At 36.0% G+C, this 27,823-nt stretch overlaps 1 protein-coding gene across 1 annotated transcript; it reads right to left on the bottom strand.

Moving 5' to 3' along the window:
* Window positions 1–551: 551 nt before the first annotated feature.
* FAM199X (family with sequence similarity 199, X-linked) lies at window positions 552–27,823 on the bottom strand. Its single transcript, XM_059910006.1, has 6 exons — window positions 27,310–27,823; window positions 19,302–19,521; window positions 10,173–10,322; window positions 9,632–9,793; window positions 8,286–8,552; window positions 552–6,999 (listed from the first exon to the last, which is right to left on the bottom strand). The coding sequence occupies exons 1-6, from the start codon at window positions 27,504–27,506 to the stop codon at window positions 6,829–6,831; spliced, it is 1,167 nt and encodes a 388-aa protein (XP_059765989.1). The 5' UTR covers window positions 27,507–27,823; the 3' UTR covers window positions 552–6,828.

The raw sequence follows: 27,823 nt of genomic DNA, 5'->3' as shown, positions 1-27,823 counted from the left end.
AACTCATAGAAAGCTCCATGGTAGCACTCTTTGAAATAATCAAAACAGAAACTGGCACCCAATTTCCACGTTATTCAAACATTAAATTGTATTCATAGTCAAATGAAATAGTCAATATTTGAGAAATTTCTCCATTAAACCACCAAGTTCCCAACATAGATAGTGGCTTTAATGAAGTAGAAAATGAAATACAGCTCACTCTTCCTCTCACACCAATCACTAATAAATGATTAGTGGGCAGCAGTTCTGAGTCACTGATTACTGTTTACTGGTAAAATGATGATAGTGGTCACTGCATAAAACATCAAATATCTAGATCAGTACTATCCAACAGAACTTTCTGTGATGATGGAAATGTTCTGTAGCTTTTCCAATATAGTAGCCTCTCACCGTATGTGGCTACCGCGCACTTGAAGTGGTGCTAATGGGACGAAGGAACTAAATTTTAAGTTTAATTTTAATTCATTTAAATAGCTACATGTGGCTGGGGCTACCATAATGAACAGCATGTACAGCTGTAGACTACCTAAGAAACACACAGACACAGACACTTCACTTAATATCTAACTCACATTTATTAAAAATTGAAGATTACAGAAAAGCATGAATATTGGCTTTATTAAACAAGCTCAATTAACTTACCTTTGACTAACAAATCAAAGCATTTAATATCACAAAAGGAATTTTGAGCATGAGGTCAATTCCAACCTCTGAAATTAAAAACAAAAGAAAAGCAGCTAAGACATTTTCCGAAGGAGAGAGCAACCACAGACCTCCCTCTGGTGGCAGGAGATAAAGTTGCTGCTGAAAAGCTGACCTGCTTCTGTACCTATACATAAAACTGCTCACAGACATTTATATAATTATAACTTAAAAAGACTCTAGAACAATATATAAGGAAAATAGATCTGGTTTTTTGGAAACAATGTTAGACCTAATTTTCACTTACTATGAATGCTAATCTCTCTAGAAATCTGATCTTTCCAGGAAAAATAATGATTTGCCAATGACATTTGGGAAATTGGAGCTTTCACAAAACAAAAGTTTATGAAGCCTTAACCAAACCATGAGCAAAAGAAAAGAGAGAAATTCTTCTCTGTTGATAAATGTTCTGGGATGAGACATGAAAAGGAGTAGAATCAGAAGTATAAAGTAGTAAGCAGCAGTGGGTTTGTAAGAATTCATGGTACATCAAAAGAGACAGTTTAAAATAGTACAAGAGTTCTTAATAACCAAAACACTTTTCATTCTGATAATCAGTTTCAAAAGACAGCTCTGCCACATTGCCATTTTAATTACAACCATATATACTCATTTAGATTTAACTACTGAACTACTACTTTCAAGTACAAGAAGAAACTCAAAATAGAAATGACTTGCATTACAGCTATTGCTTTTCCCTCACAGCTTCAGGAAAAACAGCTTTTATATACACTGTAGTAAGTACAGAATGTACAGAAGACAGTTATATATACAAAAGTGCATTAATATAGTAATACATTTAGCAGAAATACAGGAAAAAAATCCTGGTTAACAACCTGATACATTACAGTATTTAAGACTACTTGAAGATTCTCCAAACCAGTCAACTTCCTACTTGCTTTGGTTATGATATTGATGCTACATAACTAACCTTTGAAACTAAAACAAAAAATTGAAAGTTTTAACCGTTTGTGAAATGTTTTACATATACTTGTGTTTATCCTTAATAGCTTTTGAAAACAGTTCTATAAAACTCCCAACACAAAGATTTAGAATGGATAATACCTATATCTAAATTAGAGTACTCAAAGGAGAAATTAAATTGATCCACTATAGGAACAGACATGGTCTGCTCCATTCCTAAAAGCCTCAGCTTGATAACCTAACCCCAAAGTCTCAACTTAAATCCAATTGGTCAGCTACTATTAAAGAGCAAGCAGCTCCACAAAACAAGCCATGGCTTCAGGCCACTGTTCCTTAGAACAATTCAGAATAGGTAAGTGTTAACTTGTCATTTATACATATTAATTCTACATCTACCTTTATATAGTCAAAATGCATATGTATAATTAGAACAACTCTCCTCTTTTCTACCCTCATCCCTCACCACAAAAAAAGAACACAGATTTCCACAGGTTCCATTGACCACAAAGATGTAACAAAGAAATTTAACAATAAAAAGTATTACATATTGAAATCAGAGAAGACCAAATCAGTTCCTCCAAGTTCAGTATGAATATCTAATTAAAAATTAATTTACCATTATGTGATCTAGGTTAAAACATTAATAACCTTAATTTAAAATATAATTGTGAAGGGGGGCTGAAAACAAATAATTTTAATATTAGAAAAAATATGAAAATAAAATTTTAGTGAGTCAACTCAGCTATACCATGCAACCTCCTTACTCTTTTTTATCCTTAAAAAAAATTTTATCAAAGTATAGTTGACTTCTTACTCTTAATAGCCAGTTAACCTAGAGGAATTTTCATAGTTCCTTCTAAGCCTTTTGGAATAAGTAAATAAGTAAGTTATTTTCCAAAGAAATAAGAATTAAGCATTTCTAAGGAGCTATGTTCCAGATACTGACAGGGATGCCTAGGTCTAAATATCTCTCAGATACCTCCTGCCACTTAGCATAATTCCATTGTAAAGATAAAACTTATCTTACTTTGTCAGACTTAAAATGAATCCAAAGTTACCACAGTACATGTGTATACAAATACTTATTTTCTACCTAATAGTCCTTTTAAGGATTAAATTTACCTCTAAGTTTAGACATGTTGAATGTCAGTGTAATCAACATCACTACTACTATTTGAATGTAACTGGAAATTTTCCTATCAACCATCTCAAACTATATACTGACTTTAAGTAACCCCCTCCCAATTCGAAGCAAACGTTTTTTCTTCTAGATAGAAGTGCTAAAAGGTAATTTGTTAAAGGGAAAAGGAATGTTCAGCTATTACATGAATGAATACAAAGAATTCCTAAAGTTAACAAGAGAATCAACTTGCTATATAATCTCTGTTCTTGAAGTACTTTTGCCTTGAAAATTATCTTTCCAGAGTTATCTGGTTTTAAAAAGTATTCTCGGGAATTCCCTGTCAGTCCAGTGGTTACGACTCTGCGCTTTCACTGCCGAGGACCCGGGTTCAATCCCTGGTCGGGGAACTAAGATCCCGCAAGCCACACAGCGTAGCCAAAAAAAAAAAAGTATTCTGGTTTATGACTTTTTTCAGGGGAAAAAATAAAAGAATACATTAAGCTATACTTTAGTTGACTTCAATGTTCTTCCATGACCTAGCTGGGCCAAAAATCAAGTTATGCAAATGAAACTTGAGATCTGAAGGTTTTTGTTTTGTTATACACTCTTATCATTGATTACGTGGTTTGATTTAATGCCTTTGCTTACTGATATCCAACAGCATGGGCATTTTATAAAACGAATTACAACATTTAGATTACTTTTGAGTTTGGAACAGCCTGATATTGACGAAAAGTACAGAGTTCACCTTTAAGGCACATGAGGCTATATAGAGTAAGCCACTAACAAAAAATTCTGCTAGAGAATCCTGGGAACAAGACTTCTATATTTGTCATGTACTAACATTTTTGGCTTAAATATGAAGACATTTGATCAATTTCACAATTTTTAAAGCTCATCAGAATCTGGATACCTTTATACTATAGTTTCTTGAAATTTTTCCTTCATGAGGGGTTTTAGCACTTTTAAGAGCTAAATAAAATGAAATGTCCACCCAATTCATGGAGTCATCGAATTACAAGTCAGTTTCTGGGATTAATTCAGCAATATCTAGTTAACCCAAAGGACTGACGAAACGGACAAAACTGCCAACACACCTAACTAAAAATAAGACAAGTCTCAAGAAAAAAAAAAGTTATTTTACTCTAAGTTCTTCTTGGGATAGAATGAATTAGCCCTTTATACTCCACTACACATTATACTACATTGCCTTACTTTAACTCCATTGCAAAACTGTGGAAAAAGACATGCCATTTTGTTTAAACTCAAGGTTCACACTTTTAAAAGCTGTGGTAGGGACTGACAGGCTTCTACGAAATCTTTTTTTTTCAGTTTTGTTCAGATATAATTGACATACATACGAGATCTCTAATAAAATGTTTCTGGATAAATCTGATGTGACTTTATCATGCCCTTAATTAACAAGGCTTATTTTTTATCATGCCCTCAGTTAAGAAGGCTGATTTTTAAAAGGAAAGACTTATTTGCTCCAACATCAACTCTCTACAGATGAGAACTGACATTGGAGCAAATAAATCTCACATTTTTATTAATTGGTTAGTTGGGGTTTATATTTAAAAAGAAATAAATATTGAGTTGGATTTGTTTTAAATTGAACTCAGAAAGAGACCAGACTGAATTTATTACTTATTCCAAGAAAGAATTCAAACTTCAATTACCTACAGGAGGCAATAAAACCAAAAAAAAGTATAGCACATTAACAAAGATGAGAATTTTTTGTCTTTTTCTGCTGTTTATTTGTGGGGGGGTAGGTAGAGAAAAACTTTGTAATCTCCCTCTTCGATGATAAGCAAACCCAAGTTGCTTAATTTCTTTTCTTTTCATTCTTTCAATCTCTTCCAAGCCAACTTAATGAGCTATCTCTAATTTATGGTACCGTAAAAACAGCGCATCCAGTTTACACAAAATTTCATGGCGCACTTTACTATAAACACTCAAACCTTTATAAACTTTAAAAATTGGCTCTGTGGTGCTTTGGTAAACTTGTTTAATAGTGACTTAAGTTAAATCTAGGGTAGTAAGACTACGTGATTGTTGGGAGAATAGAGGAATTGGTCTTATTAGCATTTTCTTCTACTGGTCACTGTCAAGTAAACTGTTGCCAAGTGTTTAATAGATAAATGCTGCTCTATGATCTCCAAAAGTAGCCTGTTTTCCTTGAAGAGTAGGTAAAGAGAACAGGCAATCATTCCCTGGAATTTTGCTTTTGCTAAGAGCAGGTAGAGAATTCACCTGTATTTGCTCTTCTCTCCATTTACTCTTAATATATTTGGAAGGGAAAACAACGAGGTGGACCCTTTCTGTCTTCCTCAGAATATTCTGGGATCTATCCCCAAGCTCTCTTTGGGCCCTCTAAGCTAGTTAGAAGCACAAACAGGGGGTAAGAGGAAAGTCAGAAGGACTACTCCAACTGATAACCATATATACGTATATACTTTTTAGTAAAAATTTGAAGTATGAATTTAGTAGTCTTCGAAATGTTACAACCATACCACAGTCCTCAGCAAAGCTGCAATATATCTATTTTTTCCTCAGTTTCAATTCTTTAACCTTCAGGGAACCAAAATAAAATCAAAATTTCAAAACACATGACTGTAAGAAAAGGTTAAGCCTTTCTATCAACTGAGAATTAAGAATCTAAGTTGTTAATCTTTTTAACAGGTTACTTGATATGATACAATGTAAAAAAAAAAAAAGTAGGACTCTATCAACCGCTGACTCTAGAGTTTAAAAAATTATTGATTACAACTCCTCCTACAAAATTATGATTACCTCCCAAGTTTCCACAACAAAAAGAAAATTATGAAAGTCAGAAAGCAGCTTGATTGTCAGTAGTATCAGTTTCCTTTTTTTTTTAACCCATGTGAATGTTTAAAGATTTGTGGAAAAATAAAAGGAATCACACTACTTCTAATGTTCATAACAAACTCTCCATGAAAACATTTAAAGAGACTCCATGAGTTCACATTTAAAATTAGAGTTCTATTAGTAGCCAAGAAGCTAAGTTTTTTTTAATATCTCACTGCTCTGTATTTCTAGCGATTTATAGAGTTTAGCAGAACTGTAAGGGTTTTCTTTAGTTAATTTTGAACATTAACCTGTTCACATGCCAGAAGCTGTTACACCAAATAGTTAAAAATTAGAGCTGTGCTGAAAATAAAAAGACCTACAAAAGAACTTGATAGAGATATTTTCTGCCTTTAAAACCGTTTCACAGCCTAAAATTTCAAAAAGCAGTGGAAAAGTAGAATTGGTTGTTTTGCTTAATTGATTTCTCCATTTGAATATTAATCAACATAGCATCAAGTCTAAAATTCAGCCACTAGTAACATTATTTTCTCAGTAGTCATCACTTGCAGAAAGGATTCTGAATTTACATAAAGTGAAAAACAAAAACAAACCTAACGAAAGATATCAGGGCCTGATTTTACACCTTTGAGTTAATAATGAATGAAAACAGATAGAACTAAACCTAATGAAGGCACTATTGTAAACAGCAATCCACACCCTACCCCAACCTGGAAAAAAGATGTCCACTAGGAATTGAGAATTATGCTACGGCCCTTTAGAAAAACTAAACTAAGAAATCATAACATTAAGAAGGAAACTGAATTATGATCTCTACATATGTATACTGACATAATAGACTATTTGTCAGCAGTACCTTAAAGTCTTCTAAACTGTAAAAGTACTAGTCTTTGAAAAAGCCCACTTAACCACCCTGAAGTTTAAATAGTCAAAACATTTACTAAATCAGTGGTTCTTAACACTAGAGTGTGTGGCAGAATAACCTAGTGCCTGTTAAAACACAATGCTAGGCCCCTCCCACAGCATTTCTGATTCACTAGGTCTGGGGTGGGGCCCAAGAGTATGCATTTCTAATAACTTCTCAGCTGATGCTGAAGCTGCTGGTCTGAGGACCACCTGCTGAGAACCACAGACCTAAATTATGAATAGTACATCAGCACAGCCCTAACCAACAAAAGTTTGGTCAAGATGCATGTAAACAAATAAGGATAGAATAATGCTTAGAAAGAACGCGGATAAATTCACCCTTATTACATCAAAACATCTACATCTGCTTCGTGGTCTTCCTCAGTCACTTTCAAGGACAGCACTTCTTCATTAAGGAATAGCCCACTGAGCCTCTCCTTCCGAGCCTGCCTCTGCTCTTTCAGCTGCCTCTTGCGCAAGGCCTTCTGCTGTAACTTCCGCTGCTTGGATCGCTTCTGTCAAAATAAAAATTTCTAAATCAGTGAGGTTCAGTTCTGGCCTATCTACCCCAAAGTATTTTATGGATCAAATTCTATATTTTCTGATTAGAGATGTTCAAATTCCTCTGCAGTACAATCCTGGTTCCAGTAAGTGAGCCATTAGCTTAGACATGAAAATGATTCTTCAAGATTCTATTTCAATGGTATTTGACCAGTGAATCTTCTTATAAGGAAGGGTTGAAACTTGATCATTTGACTAGTTATGGATAACCAATCATTTCTTAGACATTTTTATATCAAATTAAGGCACACTGGTGTCAGTGCAGAGGAAACATGTAGTGAACAATACTGAATACAACTATAGAGAACGTTGTCAAAATCTCTAATGCTTATGCTTTTAAGGTGCCTTTCATCCAAAAGCACTAGCAATTTTACAATGGCTGGGAAAGAACCATGTCTTTTTCATATTAAGCAAATACCATCTTAAAAGTCCATTAGAAACCCAGTGGGTACTCTATTCCTTGTCACTGGTGAACTGATGCCAAAAAGGAATGACCACATATCCAAAGGAAACCCATGGCAACCAACAAATCTGGCTATGTTTCTGCTACTTTGGTAAGAACCAGGGAAGGAATCACTGTGTATCCTTGTCACCACTGGGTTCCCAAAGAGTTATAGAGAAACCCTTATCATCCATAAGTTGGCTCCACACTGTCGCCACTGCAAGGAACCGAACTCCCCTGCTAAGCGTCACAGAACCATTCTATATACATTTAAACTTCTTATTTATGTGCCCAATAATATTATACAGAATTTTTTCAACTGTCAGAAGAGTAGACAGAAATTAGAGAAAGCATTATTACATTTTAAAAAGAGCTAAGAAGGAACATTCAAGATTAAAACATTAAGAAAACATTTAACACACACAAAAAACATACAGAACATTTTTAGGAGCTAATAGACAGCAACATCAGCAACATAGTAAGGTCCGCTTAGTAGTAAGCTGCAGTCAGTATTGCAATCTTGAGACTCACTCATTATTTCCATCAATTTATCTTACTTAAAACAGACATAAAAATCAGATAAAATTGAAGGTAATATGGCTGTGGGTCAAAACAGCATTTCAAAGCACTCAGCCTAGAGGGCTTTGATCAATAGGAGAGAATCCTGCTTGTTCAATTAAAACCAAAACCCACAGGCATCTATACAGCAGGATAATTATAACTCTTCAAGAAATTTATATGAAGGAATACTAATGTTAATATTGAAAGGTAAAGTTTTGTATTGATTAGACGTTTTACTTTTGAATCCCGAATCCGCTCTGCTGCACTTGCAGACAAGTTGCTGTCACTGTGTGCTCGACTCATGTTGGCACTGGAGTTTGAAGCAGAGTTTCCAACACTGGACCCACTGCTGCTTGCAGAACTGACCATGCTGGCACTGCTGCTGCTGGCACTGGCACTGGCACCGCTCACTCCACTGGTGCTTGCGCAACTAAAGTTGCTTCTCTTCCAGGCCTCTCTTGCAGGCCGTAGGCGAGGGCTATGCTCCTTGATATAGTTTCTGACCTTGGAACAGACAGACAAAAACTGGTTACTGCTGTTCCTCGACATTCTGCCTTCAAAATAATGGAGAAAAGAAGAATATTGTACTTAAAATTGTCAAAAGTGCTACAGATGCACATAGGTAGAATATAAAGACAAAAGAAATCTCTAAATGTAGAAACAAGTACCAGAAAAATTGACAATGTTCAAAATTCTAGAATACATATTATGAAGTTAGATTTTTAAAAGCATATAAAATATAATCAGTAAATGGAACGCTACTAGCCTCTAGAATTTAGGATTATAAGAAAATAACACTCAGAAACAGAAACTAACAATAAAATAAAATGCATAAGAGTAGGCATTTTTTAAAGGTTGCACCTTAAGATGATTTAAGTAAGCTGCTGATTATATCTAAGATTAGAGTGTTTCCTAGATCTTAGCTAGGGGCCCACAGTACCTGTCTTCAAATGCAAGGCATCAATTTACCATACTAATGAAAAATGGGCTGGAATGTAGAAAATTATAGTATGTCTGTTGAGAGAAATACTGAGAGAAATTTTTCATAAATGATGATAAATGCAAGAAAATAAAAATTAGAACATAAGTATGCATTCAGCTATGCATCAGAGAAAAAGAAGTAAAGAAGATACCAGAAATGTGTACCTCAGAATAGCAGAAGGAAAATTCAATTGTTTTATCCTAGCCAGGCTCAATTACAGCATAAGACTATTCAGATCCCCCAGCTCAGATGTTCACTCAAGTACAGCTCTCAATAATCAGTATTCTGATTCTGTCAATTGGTCTTCTGTAAACTGAGTTAGAATAAATCTATACTTTAGCATAACCACCCCTTAAATTGTGAAATTAGGTTTCAAAATCTGCATAACTAAAAAGCAGGTTCTAGATCCACATGGTCCCAGAAAGGTACAGCCAGGTGAGATGTACATAAAACCTCTTAAAACCACATGTTCTAATATTACATTTCACAGCAGTGATTTTGACCTTAATTATTTATGTATTTACATATGACTATTCAAGTATACATGTTATAAAACAATGGTATTTTCAATAGCTGTACAATCTGTATTTTCTTTACATACCTGCTTCAGTTTTTCATCTGTGAGACAGTTAAGTTCAATAATAAACTCACTGTCTGTAGGGGAGATTTGAGCAGAAGGATCAATTATTTTAATAATATCAAGTTGCTCCCGAAGACCCATCTCAGTACTGACTTTACGACTCAGATACTCAATATATTCCACCTATATGATGAAAAATTATAATAAACAAGATCAATGCCAAAACCTCTGATCTTTTAGTGTGTAATTTTTAATGTTTTAAATATCAGAAGCACTTAATATTATATTTGTTCCCTGCAAAACAATTAGTTAGAGCTCAAATTCATATTTACTAAGCAATCCACATTTATCCAGTAGCTTTAAATAGGCAATAAATCAAGCTTCACATATGTGTGGTTTTTTTTTTTTTTTTTGGCCACACCAGGCGGCATGTGGGATCTTAGTTCCCCGACCAGGGATCAAACCTGCATCCCCTGCATTGGAAGCGCGGAGTCTTAACCACTGGACCACCAGGGAAGTCCCCCACATATATGCTTTTAACTAAGAATGTTGAGATCGCTACCTGTTCATCATTTGTCATTGCACTCCAAGGAAGTTCATCTAAATTCCGGTGCTTGTTTTTCTTTTTAGGAAGCAGGCAAGGTGAACATGGAATACTGGGTATGACATCAGAAAGTACATCACTCCCACTGGCAATGTCACTGCCTGGTAACTTTATAAAAATAAGGAGAAGGGGGCAGGGAAAGAAAAATTAAAATAAATTTAAATGCCACATGTTTTGCATTGATTAAAAATGACTTTAATAAAAGACTAATGACAAATACAGAATCAGAAGACACTAACTCTGATCCACTCCTATGTTAGACAAAGCAGCAACATCAACATACTCTTTGTATATACAGTCACTTATTCAATGAGAGATATTTTCCAAAAGCTTAAAATCACAATCAAGGCTTGTTAAAATGCTAACTTAAGAGTCAATCATCATTAAGGTTTTAAATTCATAATGTGAATGTAGGACCCACACAGCATAATGAATAAGGAGCACTAGTCTCCACCTCAAGAGACCTGAGTGATCTGCCACCACCTGGCTCTTTGCCAGACACTGTGCTAGACATACTGCCAATATAAAGACAAATCATGGCCCTTGTCCTCATGTCTGTATTCATAACCTCGAGACAATTAAACTAATTTAAAATATGTTGTTAATATAAAGAAAAATACTTTAAAGACCAGAAGTATTATAAAAGAAAAATTAGAAAAAAATGGCAAGAGACAACGTGTAGACAAAGGAGAAAGCAAGCAAGCCTAACACACAGAAAATCAAATCAGCAAAAATATGTGCTATAATTTTATACTGACTATTAAAAATCAGTTAGAATGGATTTAATTTTTTAACAGCTTTGTTGAGCTATAACTGATATACAAAGAACTGTACATATTTCATATATACAATTTGATGACTTTGGACATATGCATACACCCATGAAAGCATCATCACAATCAAGGTAATAAACATATCCATCACTTCCAAAAGTTGGAATGGATTTAATTTTAAATAAATGTGTTTAAGTCATTTTTCAGAAAGATAAAATATTTTCTTCTACCATGGGTACATAACAATCTTCAAAAATAATGTTTTCATTTTTACAATGCACAAAACAGCACCTTTTTGTTGTTTTGGTTCTATAGACTTTGCAATTATATCTGAACTCTAGGTGATTACTAGGCTTTTGAAGTTACCAAAACATAAAAGCCATTTTATCCAAGCAGATTACTGCAATCACATGTGTTTGGCCTCCTATTGTATCCACAGCACTTTAATAGGTACAGGGAATCCAAAGGAGTGTAAGTCGTGGTCCTTACACAAGAACTTTATATTCTACTTGGAAAGATAATACAATAGCACAAACATATAATTTTTGTGCTATAATATAAACATAGTGTGAGTTGAAGCTACAAGATTAAAGCTTAGAGAACTACAAGGGGGCAGGCACTGGGGAGTCAACTGCATAGAAGAGATGAGTGAAGCCACAAAAAGGGGGTTGATCACTACACAAGGTGACCATGATGTTTAGAATGAAGTTATCCACGTTAGCTATTACTCTTAAAAACCACATTTTCACTTTGACTGTCATTGATGAATCTAAGCATATAAGTGACATCCAACAATCTGTATGACTTCCTTTAAAATCTCATTAACTAACACTGCTTGTTCACCCTTAGCCCAAATGTTACCTAGTCAGTGTAATGAAAGAATGATTGCTGAATGCACACATGAAGGCCATCTCTTTTTCAGCCTTTAACGTCAGTAAAACATTTTGCTATTTTCCCTTTGAAAAACTTCAAATCACAACATTACTATGTTAAAGATCTCCCTGGGGTTCCTAAAACAAAATGAGATGCTCCTTATCAGATGAAAGGCCTCCCCTACTTCAAGCTCCTTTGATAAATTAGGTAGAGAAAGGAACTCTCAAAGTATCTATACTCTCAAAACTTAAGAAAAGAATTCATCTAAATCTTTAGCCTATATCGGCTAAGTGCCAGACTGTATGTTAAGCATTTTAATTTGTGCCTTTAATTCTGTTTACATGTTTGTTGGGGGGTGGGTGGTAAAGATAGGCAATTAATGATTCTTTGGCCATTTTTTTCTGGGGAGAGGTTAAAAGATCCCAAACAGAGTTCAAATCAAATCCCAGCCCCACTGCTCACTAGTCATGTGATCTTGTGTAGGTTAGTTCCCTTCTTTGAGCTTCAGAGTCTTCAGGAAGTTATGGTTACTGTCATCCATCTCAAAGGACTGTTGAGAGATTTACGTAAGGTAACATGCCTGGCACATGGGTGATACTCAATAAATCGCAGTATGTCCCTTTTTCTATACCTTGCCATAGTTTTAAACCCTTTTAAAAAAGGAGCATAAACCCTCAGAGAATACCTCATGTTGCTAAAGTGGCTGGGTTAAATTTCACAAGGTAGTCTCTTGGAATGACAGCATGGGGAAAAGGAAAAGGTATTCAGGTAAGGAGAATAAGTTAATAAAACCATAGGTGGAAGAAAAAAACATAGGATGAGGTTAAGGAGACCAATATAATTAAAACAGAAAATCAGTGCTAGGGATTTGAAAGTTTAACAAACGAACTAGAGCTGTTATGTGATATGAAGAAGTAGGCCAATAACATTTCTAAGTAGAAGTAGTAATGATGAAATTGGTCTTGAGGGTAGATGAGTTAAAAAGCAGTATGGGGACAAAACAGAGGAAAGACTGGAATTAGGAAGCTCTTTTCTTGTGATCTGGGCCTGGACTAAAGATGGGAGCACACAGGGAAATTTTCAAATGAAATATAATTTATAAGATTATTTGATAACTGAATGGATAAGGATAATAGTCAAATGGCCATATGTGAGACCAGAAGAAAACTGGCAACATTTCACGGTCATACAACCCACCCTGGTTAACATACAACCCTTAAAGACCTCATTTTTTATGGCAAGAGACCTGAAGTAATGTTACATAGATCTTCTAGACCTACACCTCATTTTACAAATAAGGGAAAAATGATATCCAGGGAGGGTCATACGGTTAGTGGCAGCATCCAAAGAAGGACACAAGTCTAGTGCTTTCGACTATGTCAGCCTGTCCTGCCCTGCAGGTAGTTTGGAATGAGAGAAGAATGCAATTTGGGATATGGAGAGTTTGCAGTGATAATGAGAAAAGCAAGTACAAGTGTCCTTTGAAATGACAATAATCATTTTACAATCCACTATAAGACATGTCACAAAGCAGAGTCTTTTTTTTTCCCCCATGGAAACACTGTAATTGGAAGTTGCATTACTGATCAAGGACTCAGCATCAGATAATGGGCTAGCACTAAATAATAAGGTCATTCAACTGGAAATGTCAAGTAGTCAATTGGAGATATGGGATTAGAGCTGCAGATGTACAGGAGAATTAATTGTATGTGCTCCTGTGTATTTATTAGACAGCAATTTTCCATTTTATAACTGATAATATACTTCAGGATAAAAATGCTTAATAATTCTCATCTCGTATTTTTCATGGACAACAATATTTGGTATATCTATATTAGAATCAGTAATTGTGACAAGTAAGGAGAATTAAATCAAACCTCTGCCATATTTTCTGCAGTATGCAGCAAAATTTTATGAGTAAGCTCATTTCTGTAACAGCTGATGCGCAATTTCAAACTGTACCTCTAGGTTTCAAGCATGACAGCTGAATTACTCACTCTTTAAATTTTCTATGCTTTCCTGCTCAACAATAAAATAATTTCTCAAGTTCTAAGACTAGTCAAATATATCTTTAATAGTAAAAGGACTGCAAGCAAAGAAAACTATCAGCAAGGCAAGATGTTTTCATGCTACTTCAAATGCTAAAATGCTACTTCATTCTAAGGTTAAAATCCTGCCTTATCAAGCAGTTAGCATTTCTCTTCCCAGAGAATCTATGAATCATTTATATTTACTTTAGTAGTAACTGAAACATCTGTTTAAAAGAAAGATTTAAACAGATGAAGATTTTAATCACAACAGAGGTAATACGAATTTTTAAACTACAGTCAACGATTTTTAGCCTACATTAATCCTAACACATAATTTGTAATTATCTTCTGGGGTAATTTATTGTTCATGATTATGAGATCCCACAAAGACAAGAGAGCATTTTAAACCTTTCAGCATATTTAAACGGCAAATATCCATGGTAACAGAGTACCTACACTCCAATTTCAGAAGTGGAAAACACATTACTAAGGCAGGCCTTATTTTTGTTTCAGTGTTGTCAGTCATGTGCATTAACAGTGAGTGGTCGGGGATAGTTTTCCACTCTACTCATAAAATGAGTGAAGAAGTCAGCAATTAAAATTAAAAAGCGCCTGCCATTTTGCAACATTACGGATAACTCTAAATTAAGTCACATGAAATAAGCAGAAAAAATATTTATCAGAATTATCAGAACTCCATTTGCTTATACTGTGTTAAGAATCCTTGTGGTCTTATTTTCAATACAAAGTGTGCACTTTAAAAAAATGAGGCACTGGGAAGTAGGGAAGGGAAGGAATGGGAGCTTGGGATTAGCAGAGGCAAACTATTATATATAGGATGGATAAACAACAAGGTCCTACTGTATAGCACAGGGAACTATATTCAATATGCTGTGACAAACCATAATGGAAAAGAATATGAAAAAGAATATATATATATATATGTGTATGTATGTATAACCAAGTCACTTTGCTGTACATAAGAAATACAACATTGTAAATCAACTATACTTCAATAAAATTTTTAAAAAATGAGGCACTGAGAAATAAAAAAGTACCCACACAAAGATGCTCACTGCTGTGTTATCTATAATAGAAAAAGAACTGAAACAGACGTAAATAGTGGAATGGTTTCATAAGTTCTGGCATACTAGAGTACCAGGACTATTATGTAGTCATTAAGTGAATAATTTGCAGATCATGAAAAAGTTTATATGTTAAATGAGAATTTTATTATAGTATCTTATCCAGAAGAAAAGGGAACACTGCCCAACTCATTCTATGAGGCCAAAGTGATACAAACACATCACAAGAAAGGAAAACTACAGACCAATATCCCTTATGAATACCGATGCAAAAGTCCTCAACAAAATACTAGCAAACCAAATCCAGCAGCAAATTAAAAGGATTATATACCATGACCAATTAGGATTAATCCTAGGAATGCAAGGGTGGGTCATCATACAAAAATCAATGTAGTACATCAAACTAACAGAATGAAGAAACTGCGTGATCATCTCAACAGATACAGAAAAAGTGTGTGACAAAATCTAACACCCTTTCAGATAAAAACACTGAACAAACTAGGAATAAAAGGGAAATGCTTCAATATGATAATAAAGGACATTTGTGAAAAACCTACAGCTAACATACTCAAAGGTGAAAGACTGAAAGCTCCTCCCCTAAGATCAGGAAAAAAACAAGGATGCCTGCTTTTGCCACTTCTATTCAACACTGTACTGGAGATCTAGCCAGGGCAATTAAGGAAGAAAAAAAAAACTATCCAGATTGGAAAGGAAGAAGGAAAACCATCTCTATTCAGAGATGACACGATCTTAAATATAGAAAACCCTAGAGAATCCACACAGAAAAAGAGAACTATTAAAGCTAATATGTAAGTTCAGCAAAGTTGCAGGATACAAAATCAATATACGAAAGTCAACTGTATTTCTATACACTAGCTATGAATAATCCAAAAAATGAAATTAAGAAAACAATTTCATTTACAACTGTATCAAAAGAATAAAATGTTTAGGAATAAAGTGAGCCAAGGAACCATAAGACTTAAACACAGAAAACTATAAAACATCATTGAAAGAAATTAAAGAAGGCTTAAATAAAGACATTCCAGCCCATGTTCATGGATTGAAATATTTAATAATACTGTTAAGACAGTAACATTCCCCAAATTGATCTACAGAGTCAATGAAATCCCTATCAAAATTCCAACTTCCCTTTTTGCAGAAATGGACAACCTGATCCTAAGCTTTGATAAAGAAGAACAAAGTGGGAGAACTCACACTTTTTGATTTCAAACCTTATTACAAAGCTAGAGTAATCAAAACATAAGGATAAGGATTTCCTGGCATAAGGATAGATATATGTCTCAATGGAATAGAATCGAGAGTCCAGAACTAAACCTATAAACACCTATGACCAATTCATTTCTACAAGGGTACCAAGACCATTAGATAAGGAAAAAATTAGTCTTTTCAACAAGTGGTGCTGGGACAACTGGATATCTACATGCAAAAGAATGAATTTGGAAGTCCTACCTCATGCCATATACAAAAAGTAACTCAAAAGGATCAAAGATCTAAATGTAGAAACTAAAGCTCTAAAATTCTAAGAAGGAAACAGATGAAAAATCTGCATGACCTTGGATTAAGCAATGGTTTTTAAAATATGACATCAGAAGCACAGAACTCTAAGAAAAAATAAATTGGACTTCTATAAAATTTAAACTTTTGTGTATTAAAGGACACTATATCAAACGAAAAGACAACCTACAGAACGTGAAATATTTTTGCAAATCATGTATATGATAAGAGCCTAGTAGCCATTACATATAAAGTACTCTTACAATTCAACAATAAAAGACAATGCAATTTAAAAATGGGCAAAGGATCTGAATAGACATTTTCCCCAAAGAAGATATACAAATGGTCAATAAGACATGAAAAGATGCTCATCATCATTAGCCATTAGGGAAATGCAAATCAAAACCACAATGAGATACCACTTTACACACAGTAGGATGGCTATAATAAAAAAGACGATACCAAGTGTTAGAAAGGATGTGGAGAAACTGGAACTTTCATGTATTGCTAGTGGAAATGTAAAATGGTACAGCCACTTTGGAAAACATTTTGGCAGTTCCCCAAAAAGTTAAACATAAAGTTATCACATGACCCAGCAACTTCCAGTGTATACCCAAGAGAATTAAAAATATACGTCCATATAAAAACTTGTACCTGAATGATCACAGCAGTATTATTTATAATAGCCCCAAAGTGGAAACAATCCATCAGTTGATGAATGAATAAACAAAATGTTATGTATCCATAAAATGGAATATTCAGCCATAAAAAGGAATTGCTATGGACTAAATGTTTGTCACCCCCCAAATCCATATCTTGAAGTCCTAATCCCCAACATGATGATATTTGGAGGTGGGGCTTTGGGAGGTAATTAGGTTTATACGAGGTCATGAGGGTGGAGCCTGTGTGATGGGATTGGTGACCTTATAAGAGGACCAAGAGACCAGACCTATCTCTCTCTCCCACCTCTATGTGAGGATACAGCAAAAGGCAATCATCTGCAAACCAGGAAGAGGGTGCTCACCAGAACCTGTCCATGATGGCATTCTGATCTTGGACTTTCAGGCCCCAGAACTGTGAGAAATAAGTGTTTGTTGTTTAAGCCACCCAGTCTATGGTATTTGTTATAGCAGCTCGAGCTGACTTAAGACAGGAATGAAATACTATATGCTATAACATGGATGAACCTTGAAAACATTATGCTAAGTGAAAGACCCCAGACACAAAAGGCCACATGTTATATGAGTACATTTATATTAAATATCCAGATAGGTAAATCCATAGAGAAAGTAGATTAGTGGTTGCCAGGTGATGGGGTCAGGGGGAAATTGGGACTATCTACTAACAGGCATTGGTTTCTTTTGGAGTGATAGAAATGTCCTGGAATTAGATAGTGGTGATGGCTGCACAACACTGTGAACATATTAAAAATCTCTGAATTATACATGTTAGAATTATTAAAATGGTATATTTTATCTCAATTTTTAAAATTTTTAAATAATTTTTATCCAAATCATATTTACAACTGTATATGAAATAGAAGCATTTGAAATAAAATAAAATTTAAAAATAGAGGGGCTGTGGATTATATTTTCCTCTTTAAAAGCCTCTCAATTTTCAGTATAGCATTGTTTATAACAAGAAAAAACTGAAACCAACCTAAATATTCATTATTAGGGAACTGATTAAATTATGATGCAGTTATCAAAAAGAATGAGATATAGTACAGGTAGTTGAAAAAAGCAGAGGGCCAAACAGTGGCTGAAGTATGATCCCATTTTTGTGTGTCTTTTTTTTTTTTTGGTGGGGGGTGCCCTCACTGAGCAGTATGCGGGATTTTAGTTCCCCGAACAGGGATCGAACCTGTGCCCCCTGCAGTGGAAGCGCAGAGTCTTAACCTCTGGACCGCCAGGGAAGTCCCTTTGTGTGTTTTTAACGCTGTGCAAGCATACTTGTATCTGCACAAGCTCTTAACAGTGGTAACCACAGAAGAGTGGGACTTGGAGACTTATTTTTAATTTTATGCTATTTGGTATTATTTGATATTTTAATAAAAATTGCTTGAAATAAAATGTTTGATTCATCTTTTGGAAAACAACTTCAAGTATTTAGATGGCTTTCAAACATAGTAGATATTCAAGTATTTGTTGAATATAACAGTTGCTGTATGCAAGAAAAGCTTTTTCAAACGTTATTGTGTTTTACAATCAGAAAATGGATGTTGCCATAACATGATCTACATTTTCTGAAAGACTGTTTGGAAATGCTGCCTTATGATGAGTGCAATTTGCCACAAAGCCATTTTATGTGGTATATGTGCCACAGAAGAAAAAACATTGTTAGGTGAAAAACATCTCTACGTATGAAGAGAATACAAAATGAGAAATTATATTCCTAATAACAATGAAAAATTATGTATTATGTAGTGGTTTGTGATCTTAGATATATAACGTGACCTTGATGTAAAGGTATTGTGCCTATAAGGACATGAAGGCCATTTATCAATAAAGAGAAAATTTGCTTGGATTAATGCACAGAAAGGTACTAATGATATATAATAATAGGAACATTATACAAGTATTAAATTACATGAAAATGTACAAAAGGTACCTGTAGCGTGAGAAGCCTAAAAGGTACGTTAGCAAAAATAAAGGATACATATTTCTTCTAATTCTTAATGCTGTCAGAGAATCTCCAAGACTGAATAAACACTGGAGAAATTTACTTTAAGGTAGAGATGAAAATACCAAAACAGAAATTCATACTTCTACTTATGGAGTAATGATGGCAATATAAGAAAAAAAATCCTACCTGCCATTCAAATTCGCTATCTGACCAATCCCAGTATGTGCTAATAGAAGAAGAGACATCACTGCAGACACTCCCCTCAGGGAATAAATCAAAAGACGTGAAGTCCTGATCATCTAATAGGGAATAGCAATCATCTTGATCTCCAACAGAAACTGATGAAAACAGCTCCTCACTGCATTCTGAGCTGGCCACACTTGTTCCACAGGAAGTTAAGTTCCACCTTAAAAACAACACAAAAGAAATCACAACAGAAACTACAGAATCCACACAATTTTAAGATACAAATAGGATATGATTAGTACATTTATGAGGAATATGAGCATATTTTTAGATACGATAATGATATTGTGATTATTTTCAAAAGAGCTCTTATCTTTTAAAGATATATACTAAAATATTTATGAATGAATATGTCTGGGATTTGTCTCAAAATTATAAGGAAGGGGCTGAGGAATGAGTAGGGGTATAGATAAAGCACACTGCCATATGTAATTGTTGAAGCTGCACGATGGGTATATGGGGTTCATTACACTATTCTCTACTTTCATATCTGTCTGACTGGAGCCAGACTGAGTTCAAATTCTTGCTCTGTCACTTACCTGCTGTTTGATCTGAAGCGAAACAAATCCTCCCCAAGCCTGGGTCATCATCTTTAAAATGCGGTTACTATTTACATTATATGAGAATGCATACAGAGCACTCAGCAGACATAAAATGTGCTCAATACATGGCAGCTATTATTATTAAAGAAGAGAGTAGCCAGTGCAGGGCAGAGAAAAGCACCAACAAAGTACACAGGTAGAAGCTCAAAGTGTTTCTTATATTTAAATAACCTTTACATATTGATGATATACAGGATCACTGCAAAGATGTTGGAACAAGAAAGGAGTGACGAATAAGATTAAAATGACCAATAATTCCACTAACTAACAATAACTGATCCATAATGTTTTGGCACTTTTTTCTACATGCATATGTATATTTTTACAGAATCAGCATTGTGTGTGTGTGTGTATGTGTGTGTGTGTAGATAGATATTAGTATCCTACTTTTATTCACTTAACATTATATACTGAACATTTACCCAACTATATTACTTGAAAACATTTTAATGCCTATATAATATTCCACTGATTAAATGTATCATAATTTATTTAACATTACTCCTTCAATAATAGGTACTTAGGCTGTTTCCAATTCTTTTCTTGGTATGACAAATAATACTGAGATGAAACCGTTTTGTTTATAATTATTTATCTAAATATATAATCTCTCAACATAGATTATTTGAAGAATTACTGAGTCAAAGAATATGAACACTTCTAAGGGTGACAGTATACTTAGCCAAGTGCCTTTTCCGAAAAGGCTGCACTAATTTGCCTTCTCCAAAGCAGTCCATAAAAGTGCTCATTTCACCACAACCTTAACAGCACCAAAATTTTCATTTTTAAAAATTTTACCTAGCTGATAGGAGAAAAACATTTTATATCAATTTTTATTTCTTTGATTACTGGCAAGAGCAAAATTAAAAATAATTATTAGCTATTTTGCTACAGCATTTTACTAGGTATTAATATTTTCCTTGTTGATTTTGTTAGAGTTCTTTATATGTTAAGGATATTAACATTTTGTCTGTATTATTCGTTGCAGTATTATATATTTTTAATTTTTTTATCTTGAAATCTACAAATCTGTTTTCTTTTATAAATTTCCACTAGCTTTATATTATTAATGAGATAATCTTCATTGCTTTGGCAGTAGCCTAGGGAAATTAACCCTTAAGACATGATTTAGTATATCTGATACTAATAAGGTACTAAAATAATGACTTCCTGAAGAAAAGCTTGTTATTACCTATTATTAGGTTGTTTCTCACCTTTCATTAAATCCAGTTTTTTCCTGAATTGTGTATTCATTTTTTAAACTTCCCCTCTTATTTTATATAGCTAATCTTAATTCCAAAGTTCTTGATTTACAAAATTTGGGCATCCTGACAATTTTATGGCACCTTTTCCTTTGTACTAAAGGTAGAGTATTTTAAAGCACTGAAACACACACACACTCTAAACTATTACAGTTCAGTAATATAAAACCAGAAGTCAACAAACTTTTATAGATAGGCAAAAACCTAAAATTCACCTAAGAATCCTAGAATACCTTGTAATATTACCTAGTTTCATCACGTGCTTGCTAGGTAAGCAGTATCCTCATTTTTAAAAAATCAACAAATCTGGTAGAATTAACCAAATTGCCTCAGTCATGCAATAAGGCAATAGAAAGCTGTGAATGACAATTACAGTGAAAGTTCTGTCCTTTCACACACTCAACAAACATTTAGTCAGCATCTTCAGTGCGCCAAAGCACTGTGTCATGTACTAGGAAAAGCTGTTAGATAATTGTTTTTAATGAGAATTTCTCTTTAGCTTCGAAAACTTAGTAGAAATGTGTTTCCCTTCACGAGTAATAATGACTCTTTTTTAAAAACTAAGCCATATTTAATAACCTAATCATTAGATCACTGACAAGGGAGTCAGGAATTTGCTTGGTTTTGTGCTCTTACCTTAGGGCAAAATCAGGATGTTCCTCAGTTTTCCAGATCTATAACTTTATAACAGATATTACAAGGTTCTGGGTATTCTTAGAAGCCTTAGCTCCTTGTTCTTTTCTTTTTCTTTTTTTTTAATTAACAGCAGCAAGGAAATTGGTCTCATACTTGAAACAATCATTTACAAAATAGAAAAATAGTACTTTGAGTTTTTAAAAAATTCTATTATCTTCTAATATGCAAACATTCTTATTCTTATTATTTTAAGACAAGGTAGATAAAAACCAAGTAGGAAGTACTTTCATCCACTGCTGGTGGGAATGTTAAATTGGCACTGGCATAATCTTTCTGAAAAGCAATTTGGTAGTGTATATATAAAGAGCTTTAAAAAGGTTCATTCCTTTGGACTCAGTAATTGCCTTGCTAAGAATCTATCCGTTTCCCCAAATAGAATTTTGGAAAAAAGATGTATACACAAACATGTCCAAACAATATTATAATAGCAAAAAAAGGAAAAACAAATGCCCCCAAAACATTGGGAATAATTAAATGATATATCTATATCTGAATAATGGTGTTTTAAAAATCATTAAAAATCATATTTTCAGGCTATTTATTGAAAAAGAAAATAAAATGTAACTGCAAATAACCTAGTCACAAATTATATATACAGCCGGATCCTGATTTTTAAAATTATGTATGTACAAAGAAATAACATTAAAAGTAACAACAGGGAATTCCCTGGCGGTCCAGTGGTTAGGACTCGGCACTTCCACTCCGGGGGTGGGGGTTTAATCCCTGGTCAGGGAACTAAGATCCTGCTAGCGATGTGGCACGGCCAAAAAAAAAAAAAAAGGTAACAACATCAAAATGTAGACAGCTGTTATCTTTAGTGAAAAGGATCATAAGTGGTCTTTACAGTTTCGTATATGCCCACAATTTTCTATAATGAACTTTTATAATAGAAATTTAAGAGATGCTTTTAGACTGTTCTGTTGGTTTCAAATGTGTAATGGAAGGGCACTGTGCACGTGTGCTCAGCACTGAACTCTTCAAATTTACAAAGCCCTTACATCTTACTCCACTAACAGAAAACTACCTAACACTAAGATCCTAGCTATAACCATGCAATTATTCACAAAGGAGACTTTCTCCATATTTTAAAAGAAACGTTGAAAAGAATCCATGAAATGGGGTTTAACTCAATAACGAGGCTTGCTGCCCAAATTTTAATTTAAAAAAAAAAGCCAAGAACATTTATCTGCAAGGCTTTTCAGCAAGAATACACAGATGAAAAGATTTCAGCGGTATTTTTCTAAAATTAAGAAAAGCATGTGCACCACATACATTCTTCTGCAGCCCTTTCTCTCTCAGGTAGACCTACTACCTCCCAGGATAAGAATCCAGCCAATGAGCACTGTGGAATACAGTCCTACTGTCAGGTTAATGAAAGTCATTCCAAATCCATGCTATTTATTCTCAGTTAACAGTCCTCTTTGTATTCCTCACTGACTCCCTGCCAGAATCCCCATACAGCCACCCTGACTTCTGCTACTCCTCTGGAGCCCAACAGGCCATCAAGGTCCCAAGTTAGAGCAGATGACACAACCCCCCTACTTTACTCATTCAAATTTCCAACTCTCCTCCCAGCGACCTCCATTGTCTTGGGATCCTTACCCATCCCTCCTACCCCCTCTACAGTCTGGGAAGTAAACAACATTCCATGTCATTTCTACGGCTAATTCTTCCATTTGGCCTTTTGAGTTAATCCCATCCATCTCCTGTCATCCCACCTGCTCTTGTATTTTCAATTTCTCTCTTTCCTGTGGGCTGCTTCTGAGGAGCTAAAATATCTGTTCTTGGAAAATACATAAATAAACAAGGCAAAAAACAAATGAAGAAACCTTCACTTTTTTTTCCCAAATTACCACATCGCTCCTTCCTTTCCCTGCTAAATTTATTGAAAAGTGTCTTCTATTCTCTCAACCTCTGTAACCCCACAGTTCCACTCCTATCACACTACTGGAATCTCTGTTCTAGAAATCTACATTTCTAGCCTAAATAGTTCTCCAAAGCCTGATCCCCATTCTCAATTTGTCACAACAAGCCCCCAAACCAAATTCCTCATGCCTCTGTAATACATCTCACTTCATGAAACGTGGTTCTCCCACCTGTAACTCACAACTCTTCTGCACCTCTAATTCTCTAACAAGACAGGAAAACTGTGGGTAGAACAAAAGGCACACGGTAGTCTTGGGCTTTTGCTAGTTAATGGTGATTGAAAATGGGGCTCTGAAATCACAGAACTGAGTAACTGCTTTATACAATACGTAGTTCATTTTGTATCCTGCCAATAGGGTATACAAAAGTGAGGCACTGTCCTCCCACATGCTTTTCACAATTGTTCAATGTCAAAGTACTGATGTACTCCTGAAAGAGGAAGAGAATAACACACTGAGTAGTTCATATTAACCTCCTTCATCTCGCAACTTAATTACATGACCTACCAATATCATTATATTTTTTTTCAATTTGCTAAATGATATCCTTTTTTGATGACAGTGGAAGTTACCGTGGACAAATGCTAAGAGAAAACCCACAATTACACCAGAAATATCCTGTCCCCCAAACTAAAAAAAAAAAAGCCTTAGAAACTATATATATATTCCATATTGATATTTCAATTAAAAATGAAATGTTTTAAGTTTTTTTGGCTTACTGAAGTTTATTTTATTCCCCCCAAATTCTAGACAAACCCAACTTGGTGATAAAATCCTAAAAGATACTCCTAGAAAAGTGAATTCTCAGGAAGCTGGCTATGTTCATGTAATTTATTTTCCACTGAACCCAGACCAGTGACACACCAATCTAAGTCACAGGTGACTCTAAACGCAACAAACATTCAAACTTAGGAATCATAAGTAATAGTGCCTTGACTCTTTTGATTAATGAAGACTGCATAGATACCCCAGAGTCCAGTAAACGAGCAGACACAAAATCATCATCACCATAAGGCCCTTATCAACAGCATTATTTAAACAATCTCCATAGTTTTGTTATCAGGTAACAAGGAAGAAGCAAAATAAAGGTAAATCAAGTACCTACCCACTGACAAGCTTTCTATTTTCAATGAAACTTGTTTTATAATGATTAAACCCAAGGCACGATATCAGAACTCAACTATTCAGATCTGATTTGTTTTGGATTGTTGCTTGAATTGGTGAATGATGTGCTGTGACCCATACAACTCCAAAATAAAAGAACTCCCTAAACTAAACTTTGCCCACATACATGATTTAGCTGTTTTCTTCTCCCTGAAAAGAAATAACTGGAAGCATATGGTCCTCTCAAACGCCATCCTGAGGAGCGGGGTAAGAAGGCAGAACGTTCCAGAAGGAGAAAAGATTTAAAAAGCAAGGTAGCCTAGGGCAGAAACATCACCTGCTGTAAGAATTGCTAATTCTGCTTCCCCTTATCTCAGCTGAGGAGGGTACAGAGCAAGATAGACTAGACCTCCTGCTACCATTCGAAGCCTTGTGAAAAGTAGGGTAGGAGAGGGGGGGTTTTAAGAAAGCAGGCAGTAACTAGAAAAAATGCTTGACTTGGGAAAACTGGGGCTGAACAAGAACCTCCCCCTCTATCTTCACCACCTCATGCTGGAAACAACCTTGACCCTACCAAGGTCTGTAAGACAAGGGGTAGAAAAACACAAGGAAAAAATGGGGAGGAGGAGAAAGAACAGAACAAGCTGTAAGAAATGTATTATTCACCATGCTTCCCTCCCCATCACCCCCACACATTTTGGCAGCACTTACCCTCAGCCTCTGTCCCCACTCCTTTGCCCTCATCATCAGAGCAGGCTAATTCTGAGATCATTTAACTTTCCTGTGTATATGATTTATTCCAGTGCTGCAAAACTTAAAATATCCAATATGTGCACAAGTATTCTTTTACCTTATTTTCCAATGCAAACAATTCTAAGCACACTTGATTTCATAAATATGTTACATTCATGCTATAGTCACATCATGGGTTTCTGTGAGTTAGTCTAAGAAACCATAACAACCATTTATAACACTGGAGCCATTAGTTCTGTTCCAAGTTTCATCACTGGCTCCGAAGGAGTAATCCTGGCTTTGCCTGACTCGGTTTTATTAACTTTAACACAGTCTTTTCTCTCTGGGCCTCAGTTTCCTCATTTTTGCAATGAGGATTTGGAACAGTTGTAACAAGTTTACTACCGTTTTCTTTTCAAATGTGTTATAGCGATGTTCTGTATGATTATTTAATTGTAACACCTTGTTTCCAGACTATAACTTTCTTTTAGGTAAGAATCATATTTTATATATTCCTTGTACTTGGTAGAAGGTTAGTAACTCTGTAGATTGATTTAAGGGGTTGGGGGGAGCATGCAAAAGGCATTAGAATGTGGAAGGATTTGTTTGTGTTCATATTGTAAAGTGGACCAGAAATCAGAATTAGACTCCTTAATGCAACTCCAGTATTTTCCATAGCTGAATCCCTCTCTCTCTCCCTCCTCCCTTGTTCTCCACCCCCTCCCAGGCTTCTGTGTGTGTGTGTATACACACATATACATATAATATGCACCTATGTTATAGGTTGGGGTATATGTAAAACATCTTCAAATCCCCCCCATTTGATATAACACAAATACCTGCATCAGAGAATTCTCCAGAACACTCTACTTTCCAATAAAACCAGTTAGGGGATGCACCCTCTGAATAAATTTGTATAAGCAAGCCCATCCTAAGCTTCGCTGCATCCTTCCACTGGGGGAGCAAACCAAAGGATGTGCTTCAGGAAGGAATCTTCCAGATTTAAGCTTATACATTTTGGCAGGGCCTAAAGCGCTAGGGCAAAGAGTTCATTTAGCAAAGAAAAAAAAAGAATCGCCTGGTTTCCTAGAGCTTCACTAAAAAATGGGGGGTTGGGAGGTGGAAATAGGGCTATGAGACAGGTTAAAAATTGGGAAAAGGTAGATTCTAGCTTTTAAAGTGCCACCTTTCAAAAAGATCGACTTTTGATTTTGAGCCATCCGAAATCCTCTCTATGGAGGACTGGATTGTACCGGAAATGGAAGGGGTTAAACTTTTGAGGGTGGATGAAAACAGGGAAGCATCTAAGAATCAAGGGTTGGGGTTTGGGATTCACAGGGTACAGATGGGGCGGGAGGGGGAAGGGAGGAGTCGCTGGGTCAGAAGATGAATGGGGGAAAAGAGAGAGAGTAAAATGCCGGCCAAAAGGAAAATCGGAGGACAGGGGTGAAATAGGGAGGGGAAGAGGGAAGGAGCCCGGGAATGAGCGCTGGGCGGAGGAAGGTGGGGGAGGGGGCGACTGGAAACGCAGACCCGAGGCGGAGGGCCAGAATGGGGGGAACCGGCGTTCTCCGGCTGGAAGCAGGGGTGTGGGCAGTCTGCCCCTGCCCTCAGCGGAGGTTTGTACCTGTTGGTGTGGAAGCGGTGGAGCGGATCCGTGCGATGGCAAGACGAGAGCTGGCAGCCGAAGTCGCTGATGTCCAGGCAGCCCGGCTCCTCGCTCGGGCAGGTGCCCACCCCGCGAGGGGGTCCCAGAAGCGGGAAGGGCTCCTCGGGGGTTAGAAACTTCTCGTACGAAGTGGTGGCTGACGCTTCGTCGGACATGGTTGGAGATGGCCTGGCTCGGGCTCCCTCTCCGGCCCCCGACTGCTCCCGCGACCGTCCCTGCCCCCACTCTAACCTGTCCGCTGTCGCCGCCGCCGGGGTGTGCCCGCCGCAGCTCCCTGGCAGGCTGCGCACCGCGGCCCACCGCTGCCCGCGGAGTGCCGAGCGGCACGAAGCGGCTGCTCGAGGCTACAGGCGCCTGCCGGCCACTCAGTCAGCGCCTCAGTGGCCTCTTTAACCACCTCAGCCGTCGCTGCCGCTGCCCGGCCCAGCCCAGTCAGCGCAGCGCCGCGCCGCCGCCGCCAACCGGCCCGCCC

The sequence above is a fragment of the Balaenoptera ricei genome, chromosome X (assembly GCF_028023285.1).
Source record: "Balaenoptera ricei isolate mBalRic1 chromosome X, mBalRic1.hap2, whole genome shotgun sequence".
Classification (NCBI taxonomy): Eukaryota; Metazoa; Chordata; class Mammalia; order Artiodactyla; family Balaenopteridae; genus Balaenoptera; species Balaenoptera ricei.
The sequence above is the reverse complement of the archived record's forward strand: the minus strand, read 5'-3'. Positions and strand labels throughout refer to the sequence as shown.

Excerpts from the sequence above, each read along its gene's own strand:
- FAM199X (XM_059910006.1), bottom strand. The coding sequence starts at position 27,506 with ATGTCCGACGAAGCGTCAGCCACCACTTCGTACGAGAAGTTTCTAACC. Across the intron at positions 10,323-19,301 it reads ATAGCGAATTTGAATGGCAG|TTACCAGGCAGTGACATTGC; the intron begins GTAGGATTTTTT and ends ATTTTTATAAAG. Across the intron at positions 7,000-8,285 it reads AGCGGATTCGGGATTCAAAA|AAGCGATCCAAGCAGCGGAA; the intron begins GTAAAACGTCTA and ends TTATTTTGACAG.